The sequence below is a fragment of the Triplophysa dalaica genome, chromosome 16 (genome assembly GCF_015846415.1).
Source record: "Triplophysa dalaica isolate WHDGS20190420 chromosome 16, ASM1584641v1, whole genome shotgun sequence".
NCBI classification, from domain to species: Eukaryota; Metazoa; Chordata; class Actinopteri; order Cypriniformes; family Nemacheilidae; genus Triplophysa; species Triplophysa dalaica.
In genome coordinates, this window is record NC_079557.1 from 16,180,845 (window position 1) to 16,204,290 (window position 23,446).

General features: G+C 39.3%; 1 protein-coding gene across 4 annotated transcripts in view; it reads right to left on the minus strand.

Annotated features, from left to right (window-relative positions):
- The window catches only part of slit3 (slit homolog 3 (Drosophila)), a 197,055-nt gene that overhangs the window by 61,820 nt on the left and 111,789 nt on the right, over nucleotides 1-23,446 (minus strand). For 3 of the 4 annotated variants that reach the window (XM_056770348.1, XM_056770347.1, XM_056770346.1), the window contains exon 6: nucleotides 7,748-7,819. In XM_056770348.1, the coding sequence (XP_056626326.1) occupies nucleotides 7,748-7,819 (72 nt within the window). Of the gene's footprint in view, nucleotides 1-2,568; nucleotides 4,071-7,747; nucleotides 7,820-23,446 lie in introns of those variants that run through there. The other variant, XM_056770349.1, reaches the window with a different exon arrangement.

Consider the following 23,446-nt stretch of genomic DNA (forward strand, 5'->3'; position numbering starts at 1 on the left):
GAATCTACTCTCCTCTTCTCACCGCAGTCAGGATAAAGGACCGGCTGGCTAAAAGTGGCCTGCCTGGCTATAACCCCTCTCTCTCTCTCTCTCTCTCCACACTGCTGAGCGTGGGGGCAAAAAGAGGTAAGAGAGAGAGAATGAGCAGGAGGTGGGCTATAGTGCACAGCCCAGCCCGTCTGTCAGTTCTCTGTAAATATTAATTGCATTTTCTCCTCCTCCCCAGCCTTCTCTTCTTCTTTTTTTTTATAAGTCAGAAAGGGAGTAATTTCATTACATTAGAGCACCCAATCCATTACAAGCTTTTACCGGCTCTGTCACAGAAACAATTTCATTAAGGGAAGGGGGTTCGTAAATCAAGCAGGGTCACGGCGATGGACGAGCAGACGTGAGGGGTGCTTCTTTCTTTTGCCTTTTAGTCAAATTTGCAGACATGGTTTCTCCTGATTAACCCCGCCGCTCCCTCTTCCCGTGGTTTTGAATGAAGCTTGAATAAAGAATCAGGAATCTGAATGCTTTTCTTAAAAGCTCCGGCTCCGGTGACATCTGATCCGTGACATGAACGGTGTCTTATCATCTTTAGAGACGTGTATTTAGGAAGAACAAAGCATCACTGCAATTGCTTTCTCTCGATCCATTATTAAAAGACATGCATCTGTTTCTATAAGAGCTTACAGAACAGACTAAGTGGGAGGCACCCACAGCAGATGCTTTATATATCACTGTGTATTTGAAATAACCTGTTCGTGCAACAGTAAAATGTTGGTGTATTAAAATGCAAGTTAGTTTTGAATCCCATTTAATATGTGATATACACAATATTTTATGATATATGCGTGTGTGTGTGTGAAACTTTCTGTCCCCATAAACTAAAGCACATTAAAAAAACATATCAAATGATTTGGATTTTTATGCAGAAAGTTTAATACTAAAAGAATACAGCATTGTTTCTCTGATGGGGTAGGGTTAGAGGATAGAATATACAGCTTGTACAGTATAAACATCTCCCAATGTCTATGAGTTGTCATCAGTATTGGGTAAGTTACTCTGAAAAGTAATTAATTACTAGTTACTCATTACATATTCAATAGTGTAATTAGATTACTGTTCAAATTACTCTGTCCAAAAAGTATTTAGTTACTCATTACTAATTACTTTCTATATCCTACATCAACCTTGATTAGTTAAGTGATTCAAGAATATACATGAACGGCTTATTGAATTCATTCAAATAATATTATTAACTTACCAAAGTATTACAAATGTGAGAATTATACATTAAAGCACAGATTTTAAAGTAAGACTTAGAATTTTAAGTCAATTACGCTATTGCACACGCATATATTTAACAAAGTATTTAGTTTAATTACATCAAAAGTAACTATATTTAAATTACAGAAAACATATGAGTAATCCCTTACTTTACTTTTTCAAGGGAAAAGTAATTAAATTACATTAACGAATTACTTAGTAACTAGTTACACCCAACACTGGTTGTCATAAACCACAAACCAAAGTCTGTGTGTATTTATGTATGTATGGGGGTTTATTTATATAAGGGTTGGACTAAAAAATATGAACGCCCATTGTTAGTCTTATATTATTTGTGCAGGCTATCACTTTAAAAATAAAGATGCTTAAAAGGTTCTTCATAGCGATGCCATTGAAGTACCTTTTTGGTTCCACAAAGAACCATTCACTCAAATCTTGTTTAAAAAAAATCATCTCTTTCTTTCTCTTTTTATAATCTGAAGAACATTTTCTTCGCCACAAAGAACTTGTTTGTTAAACAGAAAGGTTCTTCAAATGTTAAAGATTCTTTATGGAACTATTTTCCTGTAGCTCAGTGGTAAGAGGATTGCGTTAACAACGCAAGGTTGTTGGTTCGATCCCAGGGGATTGCAGATACCCAAGTATAAATGTATAGGATAATGTAATGTAAGTCGCCTTGGATAAAAGCGTCTGCCATATGCGTAAATATATTTAGACAAACAAGGTTCTCCTATGGCATCATGAAGAACATTTATTTGAGTGTATTTTGAAAAAAGACACATTGCGGTTATTTATTCATATTGTCGTTTCTAGGTTGTATTCTACATTATGAGAAAAATTACCAGCAGGTTATCTTTTCCAACATCTTCGAAACAACTAGAAGATGTTCTGATAGACGAATGATACAATATTCCCTGAGACTATTAAAATGTTGTATAAATCTAGTGGGAGAAGGTTTTAAGCTGTATACAAACAGTCTTTTTATATCTTAAAAAGAGATATCATCTAATTACCCAAGTATTCCCATTATTTCCCATTATCATTATATACACAATATAATGCAAATTAATAGATGAAGGGTATAAAAAGCACACTTAACTGGAGATCTGGATCTGGAGAACCCATATATTGATAAAATGTACAACTTGAGTCTCTGCAAAAATGTGCATACTGTATGGTAATGAATTAGAATTTAGAATTGCAGAGCCAGACTGTTCATTTAACACATTGTTTGACATACTGCAGTGTGGATCATCAAACATTTCAATGTGTAATATTGTCATAATTCCACCTCACCTTGTCAGGTATTTCTTGGTCTAGAGGTGGAATCATACAGGATCTTCTGTTTCATGTGGGGAGAGATGTTTTGATCTTGTGGCTTTCCATACTCTCCCCCGAGTCTCGTCTGTGTCCCCGCCCTTTCAGTCTCGTTAGCCTTCCCTTAGTGTTTGATATGTGTCACCTGGTCCCTATTAATCCTATCGTGTGTTTGTTCCCCATAAAGAGTCCTCATGTTTCATTGTCCTGTCTCGTTCATTGCAAGTTGTATATGATACCTTGTACCTGTTTGAAGTCTCTTGTCTTGCTGTAGCTGTTGTGCTTCATATTGTATCTCCTGTTGCTGTTGCTGTTGCTGTTGCTGTTGCTGTTGCTGTTGCTGTTGCTGTTGCTGTTGCTGTTGCTGTTGCTGTTGCTGTTGCTGTTGCTGTTGCTGTTGCTGTTGCTGTTTCCTTGTTATCTTGTTCCTGGTATCCCGAGTTCTAGTAAGTGTTAGCTTAGTTTTGTATCGAGTGTTTGTGTCCTTAGTTTAGTAAGTCAGTGTCCTTGTCTTTATTTATATATATATATATTACCCTGTCTTGTTTTCCCCCTGTGGGTTTTGTTTTGCCTCTTTGTCTTGTGTTGTAATAATAAATTGTCTGTTAACCCCGTCATCCCTGAGTCCTGCCTGCAATTGGGTTCTCCCTACATTGTCTTCCTTGCAGTTTCTGACAATAAACCATGTGGATCTCTAGTGTCAAACCACTTTTAACAAAGATAATAATAATCACAGTCAAGGGTGAATAGAGGTCTTGAATGCACTCGAGTCAATGAGTGTGCTATGTGTGTAAATATACAGTCTGTGTGTTTGTGAGAGTGAGTGTTTTGAGAGGTGGGACATGGAAGTGATGGGCAATGAAAATCCTAGTTTTAATTTTCCTGCTCTAATTACATTGGCCTTTAATCATTTAATTCATGAGCCGTATTGGCACTTTTGGGGCTCCAGTCCTGCCAGTGTCCCATCTGGAGTGCACAATACAAACAAAAATAGATATGTTTTTCTACCGGTTTACTAGCGTGTCAATCTGTCAGAGTCAGCTTGATGCTGACCGGATGCGGCATGGCCGTATTTCATTCATGCTCGATATCTACCACAACAAATGACTGTAGAGTTCAAAAAATTAATGTCCCAAAGTTGGAATTCATCTCAAAAGTCTCAGTTTGTAAGGTTGTCCCGGTGAGGAAGTTTGCTAGAAGAATCTTGATTGGCTCTTGTGGGGTCATCTTTCATGCACATCCCTCCCTGTGCCGAGCCTGAGGTGCAGTGTGTCGTAACATCAGCAGCGTACATCAAAAGCCAAGCTCTGCCGTCTGCTATGTGCAGGAGCTCGTAAAGCAGACAGCGACCGCACCTCGCTCTCACGGCCATAATTCAAACCCACGCATAGTCACAGCGGCATTCTGGGTAGAGGACCCTGAAGCAGGAAGGTGCTTTTTATTAGCACCCAGATGAGAGCCTCCCACATGGGGTCAAAAATGAAAGTGTCCGTGCATCTGCACAAAAAAACGGTTTACTGAATACAAAGCAGTGCAGACAAGTTGCAGGATTCTCTCAGTCCTCGTTTCAGGTGACCATCATAGGTCTTTTCATCCTCTATGAATATGTTTACATTCACATTTACATTTAGCAGACGCTTTTATCCAAAGCGACTTACAAAGAGTTTAGGAGCAATAAGCGATAGTTCATACAGGAGCCATAATACATTAGGTGAGTTACGTGTCAACGCTTCCAAAACTGATATAATGGAATTCATACCCCTGCTGGCACACACACAGTGTTGATACAGAGCTCGTCAGATGCAAATCTGCATACTTCCATGAAAAGACTCACAGGGGTTATCTACGACATCACCTGCACACACGGTTGACATATGCCCGTATAGCATGTCTGGCAAACAGTATGAGGCCATAAACGCAGACTGAGATATTGTGTCTGCTTTAATAGGGTGCAACATAGACTTTTGTTAGCTGGAGGAACCATCTTGACCATATTAACCAGATGGCTCATCTATAAAGAGCGCAGGCTGCTTGCTGGAGGCGGATGCTGACTCCAGCATGCAGCGGCCAGTAAAACCATTGAGATGCGAGGACAATTTAAGAGATAGAAACTCAACCTTCCCTCGAAGCGTGCGCAGCCATTTTCAAACAGAGGACATTAGGGCATATGAGAAAATCAATTCGTTCCTGGAATGGTGCCTGGACGTTTCTCTTCTCCTCCCCAGTTAAGAAAAAAATCAAGGGCTGGAGTATTTCAGCAATTAAATCAAGAGTCACCTTGCCACGCATTGCAGAAGGCGATGGGAGAGAAACGGGGAGACAGTGTTGCCGACAAATCTGCACTTCTATCTCAATCCTTGTTAGCTGCTTTCTTCTCTACAAGCCCCTGGCTGGACAAATGAGTCTCGCTGACCTGTTCCTCTCGTTCATCCATCAGAGTGTGACGGTGCACACGACAGTGATGTGACGAGTGCTCAAACAAAGTCTAACACCTAGAAACATGACTGTCGGAATGGCAGGGGAAAACATGTTTCACGGTACAGTACACCCAGTGTGAGGACTGCGAAAACACATATTTGACGAATCTCTTATTGTAAAGCATGTTCTTAATTTTAAAGGAAAAATTTAAAAAAGAATAAATGCTACATTCCATATACTGGATTTTTCCAAAATTTCTTAAGTATTATTCAATATATTGCAATAGAATTACAAATTTATGTATTTTCAAATAAATTAATATATTTCCTTTGCGACTCACATTTGATGATATTTCATTGAAATAATTATGTGTCATCTTCTATTTGTTACCAGTTATGTATATTATGTTGTGCACATTTACATTTACGCATTTGTCAGACGCTATTATCCAAAGCGACTTAAATTGCAATGTCCTATCCATTTATACATCGAACCCACGATATTGCGTTGTTGATGCAATACTCCCACTGAGCAACAGGAAAGCTTAATGTTTAATGTTATATAGTGTTGTTTAATTAATCTTAATGCCATTTTTGTGTCACATGTGTCATTGTGTAGATACAATTTGCACAATATGAGTTATCTTTTTAATCAATTAATTAAAAACATGATTAAGAATTATTAAATATGCAAAAATAGTCCCAATAATACAATTTTGCCAGGATTTTCCTGTCATTTTTCACAGATTTACAAAGAATTTTTTTACTGTAAAAACAGCAGTCTTTTGACCAATGCACTATTTTACAGTCTATGGATAAAAGTGTCTGCTAAATGGCTAAATGCAAACAAAATCGTATTTGCACAGTAGAAATGTTGAAAACCAATGCATCACAAAATTGGGCTAGTTTTTTTAAAAAGATATAATGACCTTATTTACAAATGCATAAAAAGTAAAAATATAGAATCATTTTACTGTGTAAACGCAACAAATTACACATTACTTTAACACATTACCCCAATACTGTTCATGCACATATGTGTGCGTGTCTACAGAGATCCATTGACCATTATAGATGAGTGATGGTGTCCCTGCTGCCTGGGATTTATCTGACAGAGGCCAATGAGGTCAGGGTTGGTATTGACAATCAGTTAACTCAATCTGACTGGGGCGGGTGCTGGACACACACGTTCATACATACACATGCTTATACAATACATTATACTCCTATATTGTGCGTCTCTCCAAAATACCTAAACACTTCCCAGAATGAAAATGAAACAGAAAATGAAAATAATCTCTAAACATCAAAAAAATTTGATTACATGGACCAAAAACTCAACCTCAAGTTGTTCCAAACCTCAAGTTGTTATAGGTTTATTGGTCCTGTTAAATACAAAGATAGAATTTTGGAAGAATGTAAGCAACTGAGATATCTGAGGCACCATTGACTACCATCGTAGAAAAAAAGTTCTGTAAAACACAAAAGAAGATATTTTGAAGAATTATGGAAAACACACAGTTCCGGGGCACCTTTGTCTACCCCAGAAATGTCAGTTGCTAACATTCTTCTAAATATTTTTACTTTTTGTTCAACAGAACAAAGAAATGTATACGGGTTTGGAACTAATTGAGGATGAGTAGTTCATGACTGAATTTAAATTTTTGGGTGGAGTATCCCTTTATAGTTTAAGAGTTCAATTCTAAGAAAAGTGGATTTATGAGCTCATGTTTATGTTACTCCAGATGGACAGATTCTAAATAACTTCGTGCTAGTGAAAATATAAAAAATACGACTCCTTGAGAAATTTAGGTTCTCCAGTGTCTCACACCTCTCTGCACTTTAACATCTGACTCAGGCCACACTGGGAAATGCTCTGTCTCAATATGAAAGCTGGTATCAGATACTACGAGGAAACCGTCCAGAATTTCACTGAACATTCAAGCCTGGGAATGCTTAGAAACGTTTTTAGGTTGCATACCACAACCAATCTCTCCATACAAACAGAGTACGTGCTCCATTAAAAATGACCTCAACTTTGCAGCCCTAATTCATTAGAGGGAATTATCGAAAAGCTGGTCCCAGGATTAGCTTTGAACGAAATCAAGTTAAGCTGTCGAGAGAAGTTTAGGCCTGTATTATAGACTGTTGCGTAATTTTTTTTAGTTCTTGAAAGTAGGGGTGCCCACTAGTACTGTTGTCAAATAGGGCTTAGTTCATTTGTTGATGCTTTGTTCTTTTGAACATTCAATATTTGGTACGGTTACAGCACCTTGAGTCCAATTCCTGAATCAGTAAGCGAGATCTATCAGAAGCCATTACTGTAATTGCAAATGGTCGTGGAACATTACTCACTTGCAATATCCTGAAGATATTCATCTTATTGAACCATACTGATTAATTGAATTTTCATCAGCGCTAAGCTTATTAACTGTTATGACAAATGATGCAAGACACAGGGCACCTAACACATTTCTTCTGAAAATTTGGAGAGAGAGATTATCATCTTACATTTCACTTATACTTCTTTGAAATAAAGGCTGGACTTGTTAAACGCAGAGGACGACTTTCCCGTTTGCCGTTTGATCTATTGATGTGGGACTTTCACTTCTTATCTCTGCAGTTCAGGGAAAGGGAAAGTTTACTAAAGCCTTTTTTTAACTGTACCGCCAACTAATCATGCAAACTAATGCAACTAACCGGCTAATGGTTGCTTGGGGAGATGAGGGAGGTACACTTACAGGTTCTTGACGGCGGTGATCCCTCGGAAAGCCTTACGAGGAATGGCCTGGATAAGATTTTCGCTCAGGTCCCTGGAGAGAGAGAGATAAAGAGAGAGAGATATTAGGATTTGTTTGAAGGCACTTCACATTTCGGGTAAAACGCGTCTCGGAGAAGATGGATTCGCGTCTCTGGAACTATACTCCTCAGCTTTGAAGTTGAATACCAAATTGTTCTAATGACCATAAATGTCACATCTTCCTTTATTCGTCTGGCCTGTTATCACTCTGTCTGTGCGTGTGTGTGTTTGAGTGTCTTTAATGAAAAACATTTCTAAAGCAGTTCATTGTAAGGAATGGTTTCATCGCAGCGTCACTTTATTCCTGCAGAAAATGCAGCAATCATGCACTTTGTGCAACCTGAGAAGGTAAAAAGACAAAAAACGAAAGCCTAAAATGAAAACCTGGCTTCTTTAATGCTCGCTTATGAGTCGAATGATGTTTGACATGTCACAATGGTTTTGTTTAACTTTATGAAACTTGTTTGTTTGTAGGCTCACACTGGCAAACATAATTTGAAAACCAGAACGCAATCACTGCCCAAGAAGGAAACAAATGAGATATGGAATATCTGCCCCGCTAATCAGAACGTCTGCTCGCGAGTCACGCCTGCTACGTATAACACGGACCACCACGTGGTTTAACCTGCCTGACCTTGCTACAACCAATTTTACTGATAAACAATCAGGCTTGGATCCAAACACTGTGAGGAATTCTGTCAGAGCTTATGCGTGGGACGTAATGATGTATCAACTACGGTACTGCCAGCAATGTTCTCTTAGGAGTATTAAAAAACTTCTGTTATAATCCCCTCCCCCCGTCCCCCCTGTTCAGAAATGGATAAGTGTGTTTTCTTTCGCTTTTTTCTTAAACCAATCAAGTTTTATTACAGCAAAAATCTTAATAACTATGTTATGCTTTGCAATAAGGGGATATGGTATTTCATTTAACTGTTCTTGATGGTTTCTGACGTGTCCTGCAATTCTCTGTTTTCTTTTTAAGCACTCCAGGTACTTTCCTCGCTTGATGTGAACATCATGTTCCTTTGTGTGTCCTGCAAATTACGCGGTGCATTGGCGTATGACAGAAAAAACGTTTAACTCATAACATTCCATGTTCATACGACACAGAGTGGGATAACACAACCGCTGTTTACACTATCATCCATTGGGAAGAGAGAATGTATATCTTCGCAACCTCTCCGTTGCTAATCCGCCGTCTTTGAAGGTCTAAATGCGAAACAGATAAGATGCAGCATCGGAAACTTCTTTCTGGCTTTGCTTTTGAATTCTTTATCACTGACACTGTCCTCGGCTGGCATAGAGCGTGGCGTAGTACTTTACAGCACTTCCGCAGCTCATAAATGTTTTATTGCTTTGTTTACTCAGTGGAACCATTTTCATTATTTCTACAAAAAGGCAAATTGTCCCTGCCAAATAATGGCACTTATGTTAGTGCAATCAGTCTCTGTGGTGTTCTTGTTGAGAAGTGACAGAGAAGACAGCACCCGCAGGGATTGGGTTGAATAAGATTATTTCTAATGAAGAATTACTTGAAAATATAAAGAGATATTCAAGGTTTATGAGATATCCAAATCACACTGCCAGGAAAAGTTCCAACGTACTGTATATGACATCTGCTTCACTGCCATATCAATTACTTACAGATGATGAACCAATCTATATGACTTAAGAATGAATACAAGCTTTCCAAAGTATCTGTATAATCGCCGGTCAATTTTCAAATCAGTTAATTGCAGGGATGCATGACTTTTCAGTTCACTCTATAAATTCTCCTCTGCAATGTGTTTGGAGAAATATATTGATTTTTACAGCAAAATTGAATTGAACTTGCTGCCGGTATACACCGAGATCATTAGTGTCAAATTGGGCATCTTAACGGACGCTGAGCTGAACGCTATAAGTTAAAGATACAGATTGAAAGCAGACATGTAGCAAAACACTGTTTGTTAAAGGAGAGGGCAGCATCGGCCCCCTTCCTCCAGCAATCTGCTTGCAAATTTTATTAATTTCATTTGGCTTTGGCCCTGCTCTCGCTGACTGTCAGGATGTCTGCCATAAATCTGCCTCTGATTCCATTACGGCTCCCATGTCCAGACAACCTGGCAACGCCAAAACATATTACAGATAACCGCTCAGCAACACACAAGGATATGAGAGCGAAGCAGCATGGAGGATCTTACCCAAACACACACACAAACTGCATCACAAACATGCACACGTTTATTACTCTAGAGTGACACTAGATTTCCTTAAGGAATACTTGCAGGTCATCTTAGAACCGTGTACGCTCATTGTTTGTTGTAAAGTGTAAATAAATGTTTCAGCATTTTTATAATACCAAGAAGACATAGTTATGATTTAGTCCATAATGTTATCTTGTTTTTCCAGTACAAATATCTAAACATTCCTATATCCTTTTGTCCCCAAGGGCCCTTGAAATGATTATCCATGCTTTCATTTTCAGAAGATTAGACTATTGTAACTCTCTATACCAGTGTATACTAGTGTAAATCAAGCATTGTTAAACCGTCTTCATGTCCAAAATGCTGTCTCTAGACTTTTAACTGGTACCAGGAAAAGGGATCATATAAAACCAATTCTAATCTCCCTTCACGGCTGCCGGTGAAATTTAGAATTCACCTGAAATTGCTGATTTAGGTTTACAAAGCTCTTCATAATCTAGCCCCGAGTTATTTAACAGCTCTCCTACATGTACATAAACCAACTCAATCCTTCAGATCACTTAACCAGATGATCTTGGACATTCCTAGGTCCAGATTAAAATCTAATGTCAATCGAGCATTTGCGGTTGCAGCCCCCAAACTGTGGAATAACAGGAAATCCATAAGCGGAGTTGTTTGAGAAAAACTGGGTGTGTTAGTCAATTTGATTTCTTATCATGCTTTAGAAACGCCCCTCTTATCTTTCAGTTGAAAATGAAATTGTACAGTTTTACATGAAAGTGAGTTGCTTGTCTCTTATTGTTTTCTTCCTTTCTCTAAATCACAAAGAATCCGTGTGATTGTCAGGAAACCTGAACATAAACATCATTTTAAAATGTCGCAGAAAAATACAGAATAGCCAAGAGTTTTTCTCTGTAATTCACTATCATTTACTCTATTCCGTCAGGCTTTCTGTCTATCCGACTCTTTTTAGCTCTTCCCTTCTTTCTTTGAATGTAAATTCTATTTAAGTCAAAACAGACATCTGCCTCCTTCAATCAACCTTATCAAGACCAAACCACAGCCCAGCTGGGGGACTGGATGGCTGATATGTCTCCTACCATGCCTGTGCCTCTCTTACTATCTATCAGCCGCTGCTTTGCTTTAGCTCACGCTCTTGGCAGGGCTGTTATCTGCATGCCAAATTGAATCTGGAGTTTAAGATCTTTCCATAGGTGCGGATGCCTGTCAATGACTTCCATCTTGCTTCTGTTAAATCCCACCGATATGCCCCGAACACACTCAAGCGCGGCCAGAACACATTTGCACTTACACACCTGAACATACAGTCAGGTGAAAGGTTATTAAAACCCTCCAGCTTCTCTCGCAAGATATATTACAGTACATTATTCATTTAAAGCACGCACTCATAACTGAGGCCAATCACATTGCTTTTATATTCCATCTGATCCAACCACTTCAGAAAGGTTTTGTAGATATCTGTATGTGTGCGGAGAGCACGGCACCCAACTGTTTTCAAGTAAAACTAGCCCGAGTCTACAGACAGGCGGAGAGAATTACAATACGCCATTGGCTTGAGGTTTGGGAATCTGGAGGCATATTTGTTTTTCATCTGGGTGTCAGGTGGAATCAGGCCGTAACTGTTACATGTTGAGGCTGACAGGGTTAAGACAGCAACCTGGCGAGGTCGGGTGCCGTTCGCTCGGGTTATGAGGTGCACATTTCTGATTTATTTCATTAGAGACACAACCAGAAACACAAAGAAAAGGAGACCCCCTTAGGGGCCCCATAAGCATTTTGTTTTATGAAACACGAGACATGTTCTGTGAATGGCTCATCGCGGTCTCATATGATGTATCTGCATCTACTGTACAGTAAGTGTGCTCTCTACTACTCTCCATTTTTATCGGCTTCTCCCGCTAAAATGGCAATTCATCTAACACTTTAAATATATATTAAAATCTGCTTAGTAAATACTGGCTCCTGTTGCAGCCAAATATAATGCACTTTTATGGTCATGATGGGCGGCCCCCGCTTAAGGCCGGCTGAAAACTCTGCTTTATGGCCACTTTTAAAAATGTAGTCAAATTAAAACACTATGGATTTCTGGCGTGAAGGACTGTGTATTGTAATTGGCCTTAAGGATGACAGTAGTTCTTAATTACACTTAGTACAGGAGCATTTTCATTGGACCCAGATTGCGCTGTGGGATGCGGATACTGCTCGCTCTTTCTCGCTCTCGTCTCATTCTATGTGAATCAGTAGACCCTCTCCTCTCCCGTCATTAATTGAAGTTATGATTGCGGGTTGATCCGTTGAAATATATCTCTTAAACAAAAAGGAGTGCATGTAAATATTATGTTCTGGGAGATGGCATGGAACCAGCGCAGACTTGCACACTTGGCCGTAAATGTGAAACTTTTCATTGAAGCCTGGAGGATTTTCCATCATCGCATTACTCCTCTCTTTAAACGGAGTTTACACCTGCAGCGCCGATTGCGGGATGATCTGAGTAAACAGTTGCGAAGGTTAATACTTGCCTGCCAGTGAAATCAAACGATACATCCTGTTTAAAAGTGTACCAATAGCGCTGCGGTAGAACTGCGAGACGAGGGGGAAGGATTTGCTGATATAAAACACATTTGGGCTCGTTGACTAATCGTGCACATGCACGCAATTGTGTGTGAAGCTGTACGAATGCTTTAAGGGTTTATCAATCAGTTGGGAAATGTACAATCAATAAAAAGCATTGTACACAAACAGAGAATTTAATTTGTCTTACACAAGGTCTGCATAAAAACGTTGTTAGTCATATCGCTGCTGTCCTTCCCGAAACCTCGGGTGTCCAAATGTGCTGATTTTCAGGAAATGGAAAATACAACACTTTTAAAATGATTAAATACGGTGTTGTCAATTTGACAAGCATTTAAATAATACAATTATTGGTTAGATACAAGGTTTCAGAAAGACAGCAGAAATGTAATGTATAATACAGACCTTTTTTAAAAGATGTTCAGTTTGTTTCGACAATTGCCAGCACAATCTGACTTCTAAAATGTAATTATTTTATAATATGGCCAATTTTAGCAAATTAGTTTGAATTCGTATGATCTCGTTCATTCATTTTAGTATGATTTGCTTTCATGCCAGTGACGTTAGGGTCAGAAGTGGGTAATATTATTTCGTTTTTCTAGTAGCTATACGTTTTGGTATGATTCACGATTTCAATTTCAATTGAATTAAAAAAGAACTCATAAAACAACTTGCATCAACCAAGTACAACTTTCATAGATCTATTGTAACAACATTAAAATAAACATACATAAAAACAATCATAAGAAATAAAATAGAACAAATCACAGATCGAGAAAAGCAAGAGAGATAAGCTTTTAACAAAAAAAAAAAATTGTGGCACAGTTGAGGCTTTAATAGACGCTGGCAGTTTGTTCCAGAGCCCCAAACCAGCAACAGAGAAGGCTCTATCACCAGTCCCTCTCAGTCTAGATCTGGGAACCTGCAGCATTTGAGAAGTCTGTGATCTGAGTGATCTGGCTGGATTATGAGCGATGATCAACTCTGAAAGGTACTGCAGAGCAAGATTGTTTAAAGCATAAAACACAAAAAGCACACTTTTGAACTCAATACGATATTGGATCTGTATGCAATGTAATGAACACAAGATTGGTGTTATGTGAACCTGTTTGCGACTGTGTGTGAGCAGATGGGCAGCCGGATTTGGAACCAGCTGAAGTCGATGTAAGGCAGACACCGGCAAACCAAAATAAAGCAAATTACAGTCATCAAGCCGCGAGGAAATAAAGGCATGGATCACGGTCTCAAAGCTCTTCCTAAAATGTGTGAATTCAAACAAATGAGACACCTAGTAAAATTGTTGAGAATTCCTGTGAGATCAGGTTAGAATTGCATTCTTGTTTTACTTTAAGAAACTGTTTTGTGTTCTTACACTCTATTTAACATCAAGATTTTTGTCAAAGACATCATTGAGATTAAATACAGAGCAAATTGAAACTTTTGCTCAAATGTTTTTTAAATGTAGCACAAAAGAGATAGAAATTTCTATGAAAGAGAAATAAAGTGTTCCTCAGGCAGGCATCTTTGGAGAGTTGTGTGAAAGAGAACTAAGAATACATTTTGAGAGAGTGATAAATTGCTAAACAGGTGAGGTTGTGCAGAAAGCCCTTATATGGTTTTGACGTATTATGCTAATTACTAAGTGGTGGCATGCGCTCCATCATCTACCACAAACCAGATTTATGTAACAACAAAAGATATGTAACTGTTGTACATTTTATCAGAACCTGCTCTGAACATACACTTAGAAACCTACATTGAAAAGAGACCCACCATCATGACTTAAAGCCTTTTTTGTAAGCAGTAAAGGTACATCAGGACACAACCATGTCTGACCTTGTGATACAATGAGAAATATATAGAGGGTCATGAGTTTTGTGCACTGATCAGAGTCTGGCAGCATAAGCTTTTAACTGCTCTTGTTTAGCTTTTTCCAATTCATGTAGCCCAAAGTCTACTTGATTGAATTAACTCGGTGCTTTATGAATAAATATATTTCACTATTGATCATCTCAAGAGCTGACGCAGGCTAAACCGGGACAGCTTGCTTCATTACGCGACCTGAGTTTTTTTTTTATAGCAGAGAAGGAGTTGAGGGTCATAGCCGGTACGATGGGGGGTTGAAGGCAGCTTCTAAATCAAAGTAAATGAGCTCAAATGCTCCCTTGGGTGCCCGACGCTTTCCTGATAAAGCTTATACATTCCTTTGCTGCCTCTCCAAAAGACTCTGTGTATGGATATTATAAATAGAAAAGGTTTCGTACCCCCGCGTTAGTATCTATTATGTTTCGTCAATGCTTTAATTAAATTGGATAGCTTAATGTGATTTATCCTGATCTATACACTTTATGGGGGATAAAAGCATTTTTGGCTCCGGGCCCAAAATGTGTCGAAAAAATTTAGATGAGTTAGAGAGAAAAAAGGGGGAGAGCATGGACGCAACGGGTGATTTGTTATTGGCTAATTCACTTTTATTCCTTGTGTGCCATTTGGTTTAATTTTCTTTCTTCTGCGTTGTCTTGCCCTGGCTCTGCCCGACATGTACGCAAAGCTTTTAGGATCATTTATAGTCGCAATAAAATGCCAGTTATAAGAGATGAGGAGAGGATGCCAGCTGGCTGTGCAGTTTGTAAACTTTACTTTCACGTCTGCAAAGTCGTTTTAGCACATGAAGCTAAAAGCCATGACCTGTGCAGGCTTGGACACGGGTCCGAATCCTCATTGAAATGGGTCGAGGGGAACCATAATGCCATCACCCAGAATGGGAATGAGGTTTTGGGGATGTCAGCTGATTTAAGCATTGGGACTGACTGTGGGGGGCGGCTTTTGGACACAGACTGACACCGTTATGTCCTTTAGAACTTGCAATGCTGACGGAAATGTTAAGGAAAGGGAAGCTGCTAATCAGACAATAGGATTTAAGAGCTTTTAAAGAGAGTGGGTTGAAGGTAACAGCTGAGTCGTCTCTTCAGCTATGGCCGGGCCCCTAGGCAATCATAAATAAAAATGGGAGATTAGGAGATTGGCTGAAGGCGGGTGCGGATGTCTTGGGGGTGGCAGGTTGGGTGGCTTTCTAGGACAAAGTTTCCATCCATTTTATGGCATGGTTGCTACGGAGAGCAAGAGCCATGCTGTCCAATTAACTCCAGTGCCTGTGGTGCAGATGCCTCATTGGTGGTATTGAAAGGCTTTGTGTGGTTGTGTTAACATGAATATATGAGAACTCAGAAGAACACACTACAGAGTGAAGTATCGTATTAGGGGTAAGAGACAAGTCATTACAGGAGCACATGAGAAAAGATAGAGTCATTGTCAAATACCAATTACTAACACAAGAATTGCCATATGAGATGTTAACACAGGTGTGGATGACCTATGTATATAAATATGTAATTGGCTTCCATCCACCCTTTAAGGGAGCATTGATCCAAAAATGAAAATTCTGCCACATTTATTCATGTTTTAGGGTGTTTATATTTCTAGCTGTTTATATGCACTCCGACTTGTAAGTGGATAGAAGCGTCTGCCGAATGAATAAATGTAAATGTAGCTCGGCTATTTTGGTAATAAAAAAATATTATAAAAAAAAATTAAGTCCTGGTTTGCTTAGTGTTCAGACTAGCATTTTAAACCTAAATATATTGAACCTAACAGCTTACGTGTAAAGTCTAAAAAATTTTAGACACTTTTTATCATCTATATTTTAAAACTGAACTTACCGGACATGCAAAAAAATGCTGTGTGCTGGGTTACACATGCTCAGTGTATGCCCGGCATATGAGTGGATTTTTAGTAAGCAAGTAACACGCAGACTCCTCATGAAGTGTTTAAAGCAGACAAAAAGGCCTCAGGAATTTCTCTGTCACATGCGCAAGCACAGTTCTAATAAACACTCCTTTTATATTACCAAAACACTTGATGTTGATGTATATTGTTTTCACTTCCTGCTTTTGGTTCGGTTCGATGGCTTTGGTCCATGTTGCGTTCATATTTTAATCGAACCGTGACGCTTTAAGTGAAAGAGCATTGCATTTTAAAATAAAGATATTCAAATATTATACTTTTACAAATTTCACACCATCATCATGTCATCAATCTCATTCAACCTTCTATCCATCCACCAGTTTCTGTTCCAGTCTATGGGTAAAATACCCAAGCAGGGGCAAAAGCTTTGAAGTGAAAAACTACAAAACCAGTTATCTTTAAAGTAAACCGGAGAATCACACAGCACAATTCAAAGCAAACAAGAAATCTGAACACTTATCCACCAGTGATAACAAAAGAAAAGATCTGTTTGCAAGTTCCCAGAATGCGTTAGGTTGGAAGCCAAACAGACAGTGGGGTGGCTGCTTGCTTTTGTTGAGCTAATAAGAGTAAGCTCTTTAAAATGAGAGTAATCCAGTTAGAGTCTGTAATGTCTAAAAAATCAAATAAGAGGCAAAACTGGTTTAGTGGGTCATCTCTGGCTAACCTCAACCATCCTGTCCACCGAACCTGATGATAAATGCAAGAGCGCTATGTGGTTCGATTGCCACATCTGATTGGCTGCTCAGGAGCTTTCAATCATGAGCCGGGACAGCACACCTGTGACAAAGCGAGGGCTGAGTCAATATATATAGAGGCATGACATTCACTGTTATTCAATTAAAGAAATGCACAGAATTCTCATACGCATTAACACAACATCACAAATCATGTGCCCGGCCGGTTGTAGCCGCAGGCCGGACTGAATGAATATCTGGTATAAATGAGGGTTGTTAAGTCTATTGGCCCCAGGAGGTTTTGTCCTAAATTTAATAATGGGAAACGTGGAAATGGAAGGGGTAGAATATTTTGCGAGGTTACGAGGGCAAGAAGGACACCGTGTGCGAAGTGCAAAAACCTTCATGTTTCTATTAAAGAGATCTGCGGGGCCAAAAACTGAAGCCCGTTGTCAAAATAGGTTTTCTCCCTCTGTAATTACTCAACATACTAGACTAAGAAGGTCAACACAAGCCCGGTAATTAACATGTAACCCAACCTGAGAAAAGTCTTCACAAGAATTGTGATCATAGAGAGGAAAAGAGTTAAAGTTATGAGGCCGGCCCCGCGGGGGCCCAATCAGCATATATTTTTCTAACATGTTAAAAAATATAATTTGCCTTTCCAACAATGGCCACCCAGCAAAGACAGATAAACAAAGGTTTTCATTTATGAATTATTACCTCGGTCATCCAAGCGGAAGAAAAGAGCCAGACCATTATTTAAGCGCTCAGCTAACATGTTTCATGTTAAATATTACACACGAAATGTATCGTTGGTTTGTTTTTTCTTTAAAGATTTAATTTCACACACGGAGCAGGTCAGAGCTGTTACATTTATCTTGATCTTTCAGTATCTCAGAATTGGTCTCTCTATTATTACTCTCTGCTTAGCTCATTTATAGCAACACGAGCATGTGAGGGAGAGAGAGAACAATGAGAGAGAGAGGCAGACGGAGAAAGAGAGAGGTGCATCATCGACCACAAGATGGAGCCCCCAAGCTTCTCTCCACCCTGAAGCCAACCAATCAATAAATTAATCTCTGGGCACAGACGTGGAAGAGGCCTGGTGCCCTGCAAGCCATCACCTTTACCCATATGTTTAGATGTGAACACATTACCGCTCAGCAATTACAACGGTTGGTATCTACAGAGGGAACAGCATAAACTAGAGGTGTTTCCTAACCACCGCAGCTGGGAAAAAGAAAAGTACATTCAACAAAAAAAGGCACACAAAGGGGTTAAAGAAAAGATGGAAATCACTGATGGAAATTTCACATATGTGAAATGACTCGACATAGAAACGACAATAAAAAATGGATGCGTGCATTCATGCTGTTCAAAGAGTTTTTAGTTTTGTTTTATATACATTCTATTCCTCAACTGTCTGTGCTTCTTTGGCTGGCCGCTGGAGGATAAGCACCCTTCCCTTTCATTTTCCCACCAATTTGCCAAAAAACTCAAATCTAACGCTCTGTTCACTATTTGGCCACCAAAAACCCGAAATCAGCAGGGGAGAGCAGATTGCTCCACACCTACACAGTGGTGTCTTTCAACATGGACGGTCCATTTGAGCCACTGTGTTCCATTATAAGTCACAAGCATTTCATAAACGAAATTTCTTTTTTACGAGGAAGCTGGCGTGTGGCAGTTGCAGCTCTTTAATTTTGTTCACAGCGGGACAAATGTGCATTTAGGGAACGGGTGACAGGAATGGTCGTTGTCAATAGCATTTTATTATGAAGACAGTGGGCTGCCTCAGTTGCCTGGCCGCGGCGTGTAAACTGCTTCCTAAGATTACTGTCGAAACTCAGTTCATCCGACCTCCTAATCAAATCGGCCACGCTACCACATGCAGGCTGTGCAGGCCTTGCAAAACTGGATGCTCATAGACACCAAACATCTCCACTATGACCAGATGCAACATCCCACACCAGCTTATCAATATGTTACTAGGTGAGATCACATTCTTTAAAATGAATAATAATAACCTCCCATTTTAACCCCTCTTCTCTTTCAGACTGGTTCACCCTTCCTTTAATATCAATTTGTATCCGTGCCTTTTAAGGTTTTTCACTTATCTCTTTATATTATTATATTTGTCTAAAGAGGCATTTCAGGAGAGTGGTTAAATAGTTCGCCCCAAAATAAAATTTATTCGATTATTTATTATTTATTCACCCTCATGTCATTAAAACTTCTGTCTGCAGAACACAAAAGAAGATATTTAAAAAAACATTAGTAACCTAACAACACTGGCACCCATTGACTTCCATTGCGTGGTCACAAAACCACAGAGACCATTCTCAAATTATCTTCTTTTGTGTTCCACATAAAAACAGCCACATACAGGTTTGAAAGGCATGAGGGTATTGAGAATGATGGCAGTTGTCTTACACACGCACTGCAGTTATTTCTAATCCATAAAACAAATGCAAACTGCACCAATTACCCCTTGTTAGAACACAATGTTATAGCTACAAAGCCATTTTATTCACACTGCGTCTATTCCCCTTTGCTCTAAAGACTACAATGAAGAGCCCTGCTGTTACTCTGCCCTAATTTACCTAAAACATCTTCTACACAAACAGGATATTTCCTGTGCTGCCATCGTGACTTCCTCTTTCATTGGTTCTCAGCTCCTGTCTGTCTAGAGCTGGATACACACTATCATTTGAACCTCATCGGTTATTGTTTGTTTTCATAGTGTCACTCAAGGGCCAACACTATCGATTTTCAGTGCAACACATTCCAACAACACTCGGTTGACTTTAGTTTCTGTCTCCCTGAAAGCCAAGAAAGTGACGTCTAAAGGATGGTTGGATCCTACACATAAGCCAACCAGCTGTTAAATGTATAAACTAAAATAAATTACACATGAAACCTTGGGCCCATTAGTGCTGATCAAATATAAGGTTGTGCGATGATTATTTCCCTTGTGAACCTTGAGCTTCTGCCAGAGCCTCAAAAGACTGAGGCCCAGCTCCTCTCATCCTCTTTGCATGGGTAAGGGAAATCTTCCATTACTCTGATGAGCAAGAAACTGGACTCTTATTTTTCGTAGAAAAATAAATGGTCATTTAGAGTTTATAAACAATTGATGAAAACTCTTTGTTTCATGCACCAAAATGTTGAAATTGTTAGCCGTAAACTAATGACAAAGTTAAGAAAGCTTTCTTGTGCCTATTGGGAATATTTTGGTAAGGTGAGGTAATGCGCAGTCTAAGAAAGCCTTTGCCACAGAATGTGTACCTTCCATCACCAAGGGCACGGCAAGTTATCATGACACGCAAGCGTAACAGTGTTCATTTTAAATGTTCTGATTTCAGTACCCTCCGGTTTGATCAGCGCGTGTGGTTTTACGGGCATTCCCCAGGGCCGTAAATTCAGTCCCCCCCATGTTACAACTTAAATGGAATGTTCCATAGATTTTGAATTTTACCTCTACACTGGGGATGATCTCACTGATTATGACATTATGAAGGCAGGTTGATTTATAAAGACTCACTGATGAGGCCGTATTCAAACAAACATTAGCATCCTTTCCAGAGTTTAAGATATGGTCCCCCTGGGGGCTTACACACAGGCAGGATCGGGGGGGTCTTGGGGTTAAGGAGGAAGTGGAGTCGATTCTTTCTCGAAAGGAATGAGTCAAAGACTTTAACACTTTGCCCCTGTTCGTACTTATCTCCCCCATGACAATCTCAACCAGGTGTCGGTGGAAGTGTGGGGATACACTCGAATAACCTATGCAGATTACTGTAAGAAAAACAGCCTGTGGTGCTGTTAAACTTCTGCTAAATAGCTTGTCTACCCTTGTTAACACCCAGGCCCGGGCAGAAATTGAGTTCAGCTGTGCTGTGGCATTACTGAGCATTTTATGTGTTGGATCATAAATCAGGGCCTCTCACGCCGATTGTGGCCCCTCAGGCCACATTTCCACCTTACTCAGACCCTATTAGCTCCTACATTCGCAGCCTTTCCGGGTGCAGGGTATTGAATGCGGGTACTTCTCACTGATGGAGGTCGCCATGCTTCGACCGATATGAGCGGGAGCTTTTATATAAGCTTTCTCACGGTGAGCGAATATGGGAATTAAGGTAATCAGAGCTTTAGAGCCAGACATTTACAGAAAAGAGCAACGCCAGTGATTACATCGCTCAGGGAATTGAGCGCCGGGAGAACATGGCCAGTCACCTGCGATGTGGCTGCAGAGGGCGGTTATTGTATTTGAATAATGAACTCGAGGGCAATACGACGTGTTTGTGTAGATAAATAATGATAGAGGTGTTAGGAGCGTTTGAATGTGCATAATGAAACTATAGGGAATATACGAGCATGTGTGTGCATTAGGGCAAGTGCCATATGCATGCGTTTTATTCATGGAAACACAACAGTGAGATCAAAGACCTGGTTTAAAAGTGTTTGCCCTATGAGAGTTAAACTTAGAACAGGCGGAGTAGAGGTAAACCACACAGGTTACATTCTGAGCAGTTTGGCACAAGTGTTTTTTTGGGTTACACCGCTGCTGGAAAAAATTAGACTTGCTTTCAGCACTCTCGGTGGCTAAAGTCAAGGTTATCCATAACCACGACACCAGCAGCTTCCAGCCTCCTGCTGTTTTGTAGGTCACAGGTTTGCTCCACCAGCTGGAGAACTCTGCACCAAAGCCCCACCTGCCTGTCTATGAATTCCCTTGGTTCACCAGACTAGAATCTATGAGGTTAACATCCTTTCACTTACAAAACTACTATAATTATTCCTTGATGTGGTCAATGAGTTTGGATTTAGAATTTCCAATATGGTGTCACACATTGAGCTGCGTGCTTATGTGGAATTGGGATGCAAAAAACATTGTATATTTGAAATCAATGTTTCTTTGGGCCGCTATCCGTATGTTGTCCACCATATTGGAACGTGCAAGCCGGTAAGTGAAATAAAATAAGGCTACTTTTAAACTGTAGACTATGGAATGTGGGCTACTGTAAACTACAGCAGACTGTGGGTTTGCAACTATAGTTATATGTGTGCATAATAAGGAAAATGTACATACTGTTGTGTAAACTGTGTAAACATTATATTTGCTAAAATAATATGTGGCAACAACGAAAGGGCATCCCATTTAAAACTGTGAGTGACGACAGTGGACTGTTCCAAAATGGCTGAAACGTTGGTGACGGGAGTGCTCAAACGCTTCAACTATTTTTATATGTCTACAATTAGGCTGGTATCATTTGATTCTAAAAAATAGTCAAAATAACGAGAAACATCCATTAGCCTACTGGATTTATGTCTGAAGCACGAGTGCTTTAAAGGGAATGTGTGAAATAAAGCACAAGCAATAAGAATATCGAAATGAACTAGACTACTATTGAAGAATAATGACAGCACTAATATACCACAAAAAAATGTTTGTTGTTAATAAAAATGCTGAAAAGACTATAAAGAATAATATAAATTGTTGGTTTGGATGAGTAAACTGAAGCACAAATCTGAGTCAATAAATTTGATAAGTGAAATGAATTTAATAATTAAACATAAATAATAGTAATTATAATTGACTTAAAGTACCAACGTTAATAAATAGTCTAAATAATAAACTTAATATAATAAATTACTTTATGGTTTAACATTAATTGTGATGGAGTAAATCTGTTGTCTGACTTCAAAAACATAACTGACAATAATTATTACTCTGTACATAGTGTTTGGTATAACTTTCATAACAAAAACAGTCAGCTCACTTGGGTTCATGAAGCAAAAGTAATAGAGTAGTTAATTTAAATTAGGAGGAAATTTAAAAACAGCAGTCTGGCAAAATTATGGATTAACATTAACAGGTATTTTAACATGTAGTGTAAACTAAGGATAATTATCACACCACTTAAAACAGTTTTCAAGCAGTTGGTGATTTTCCTCTTGAAATGTGGTGGTCCACATTTTTTGGTTAACTGCTGAAGTCGTGCGCCACCTGATCATATTTTAAAACCCCTCACACATTTGCATCTGAGCATGATCACAACCCAATAACAAAGCACATGCAGTCCTGAGTATTTACAAGTTTGCTTAAGTGTCAAAGTATAGAAAATTTAGTGGGTCTAGACGTTTCTGTAAATCTCGACAGAGGCGCTGGGACAAGCCTCCTCAGTATTGCCTCCAGGGCCAGCTGCCCTCTGCCAGATGGCTTTGGAGAGTTCTGCTAACAAAGTCATTAAAATGCCTCAATTCATTTAAATTTCATCCAAGAAAAATCTCCCACCAGCCCCAAACCTCACACACGTAAAACTGCCCACACACACCAACACAGACTTGGAGAATCCTCTAAACTGCTAGAACGTGGTC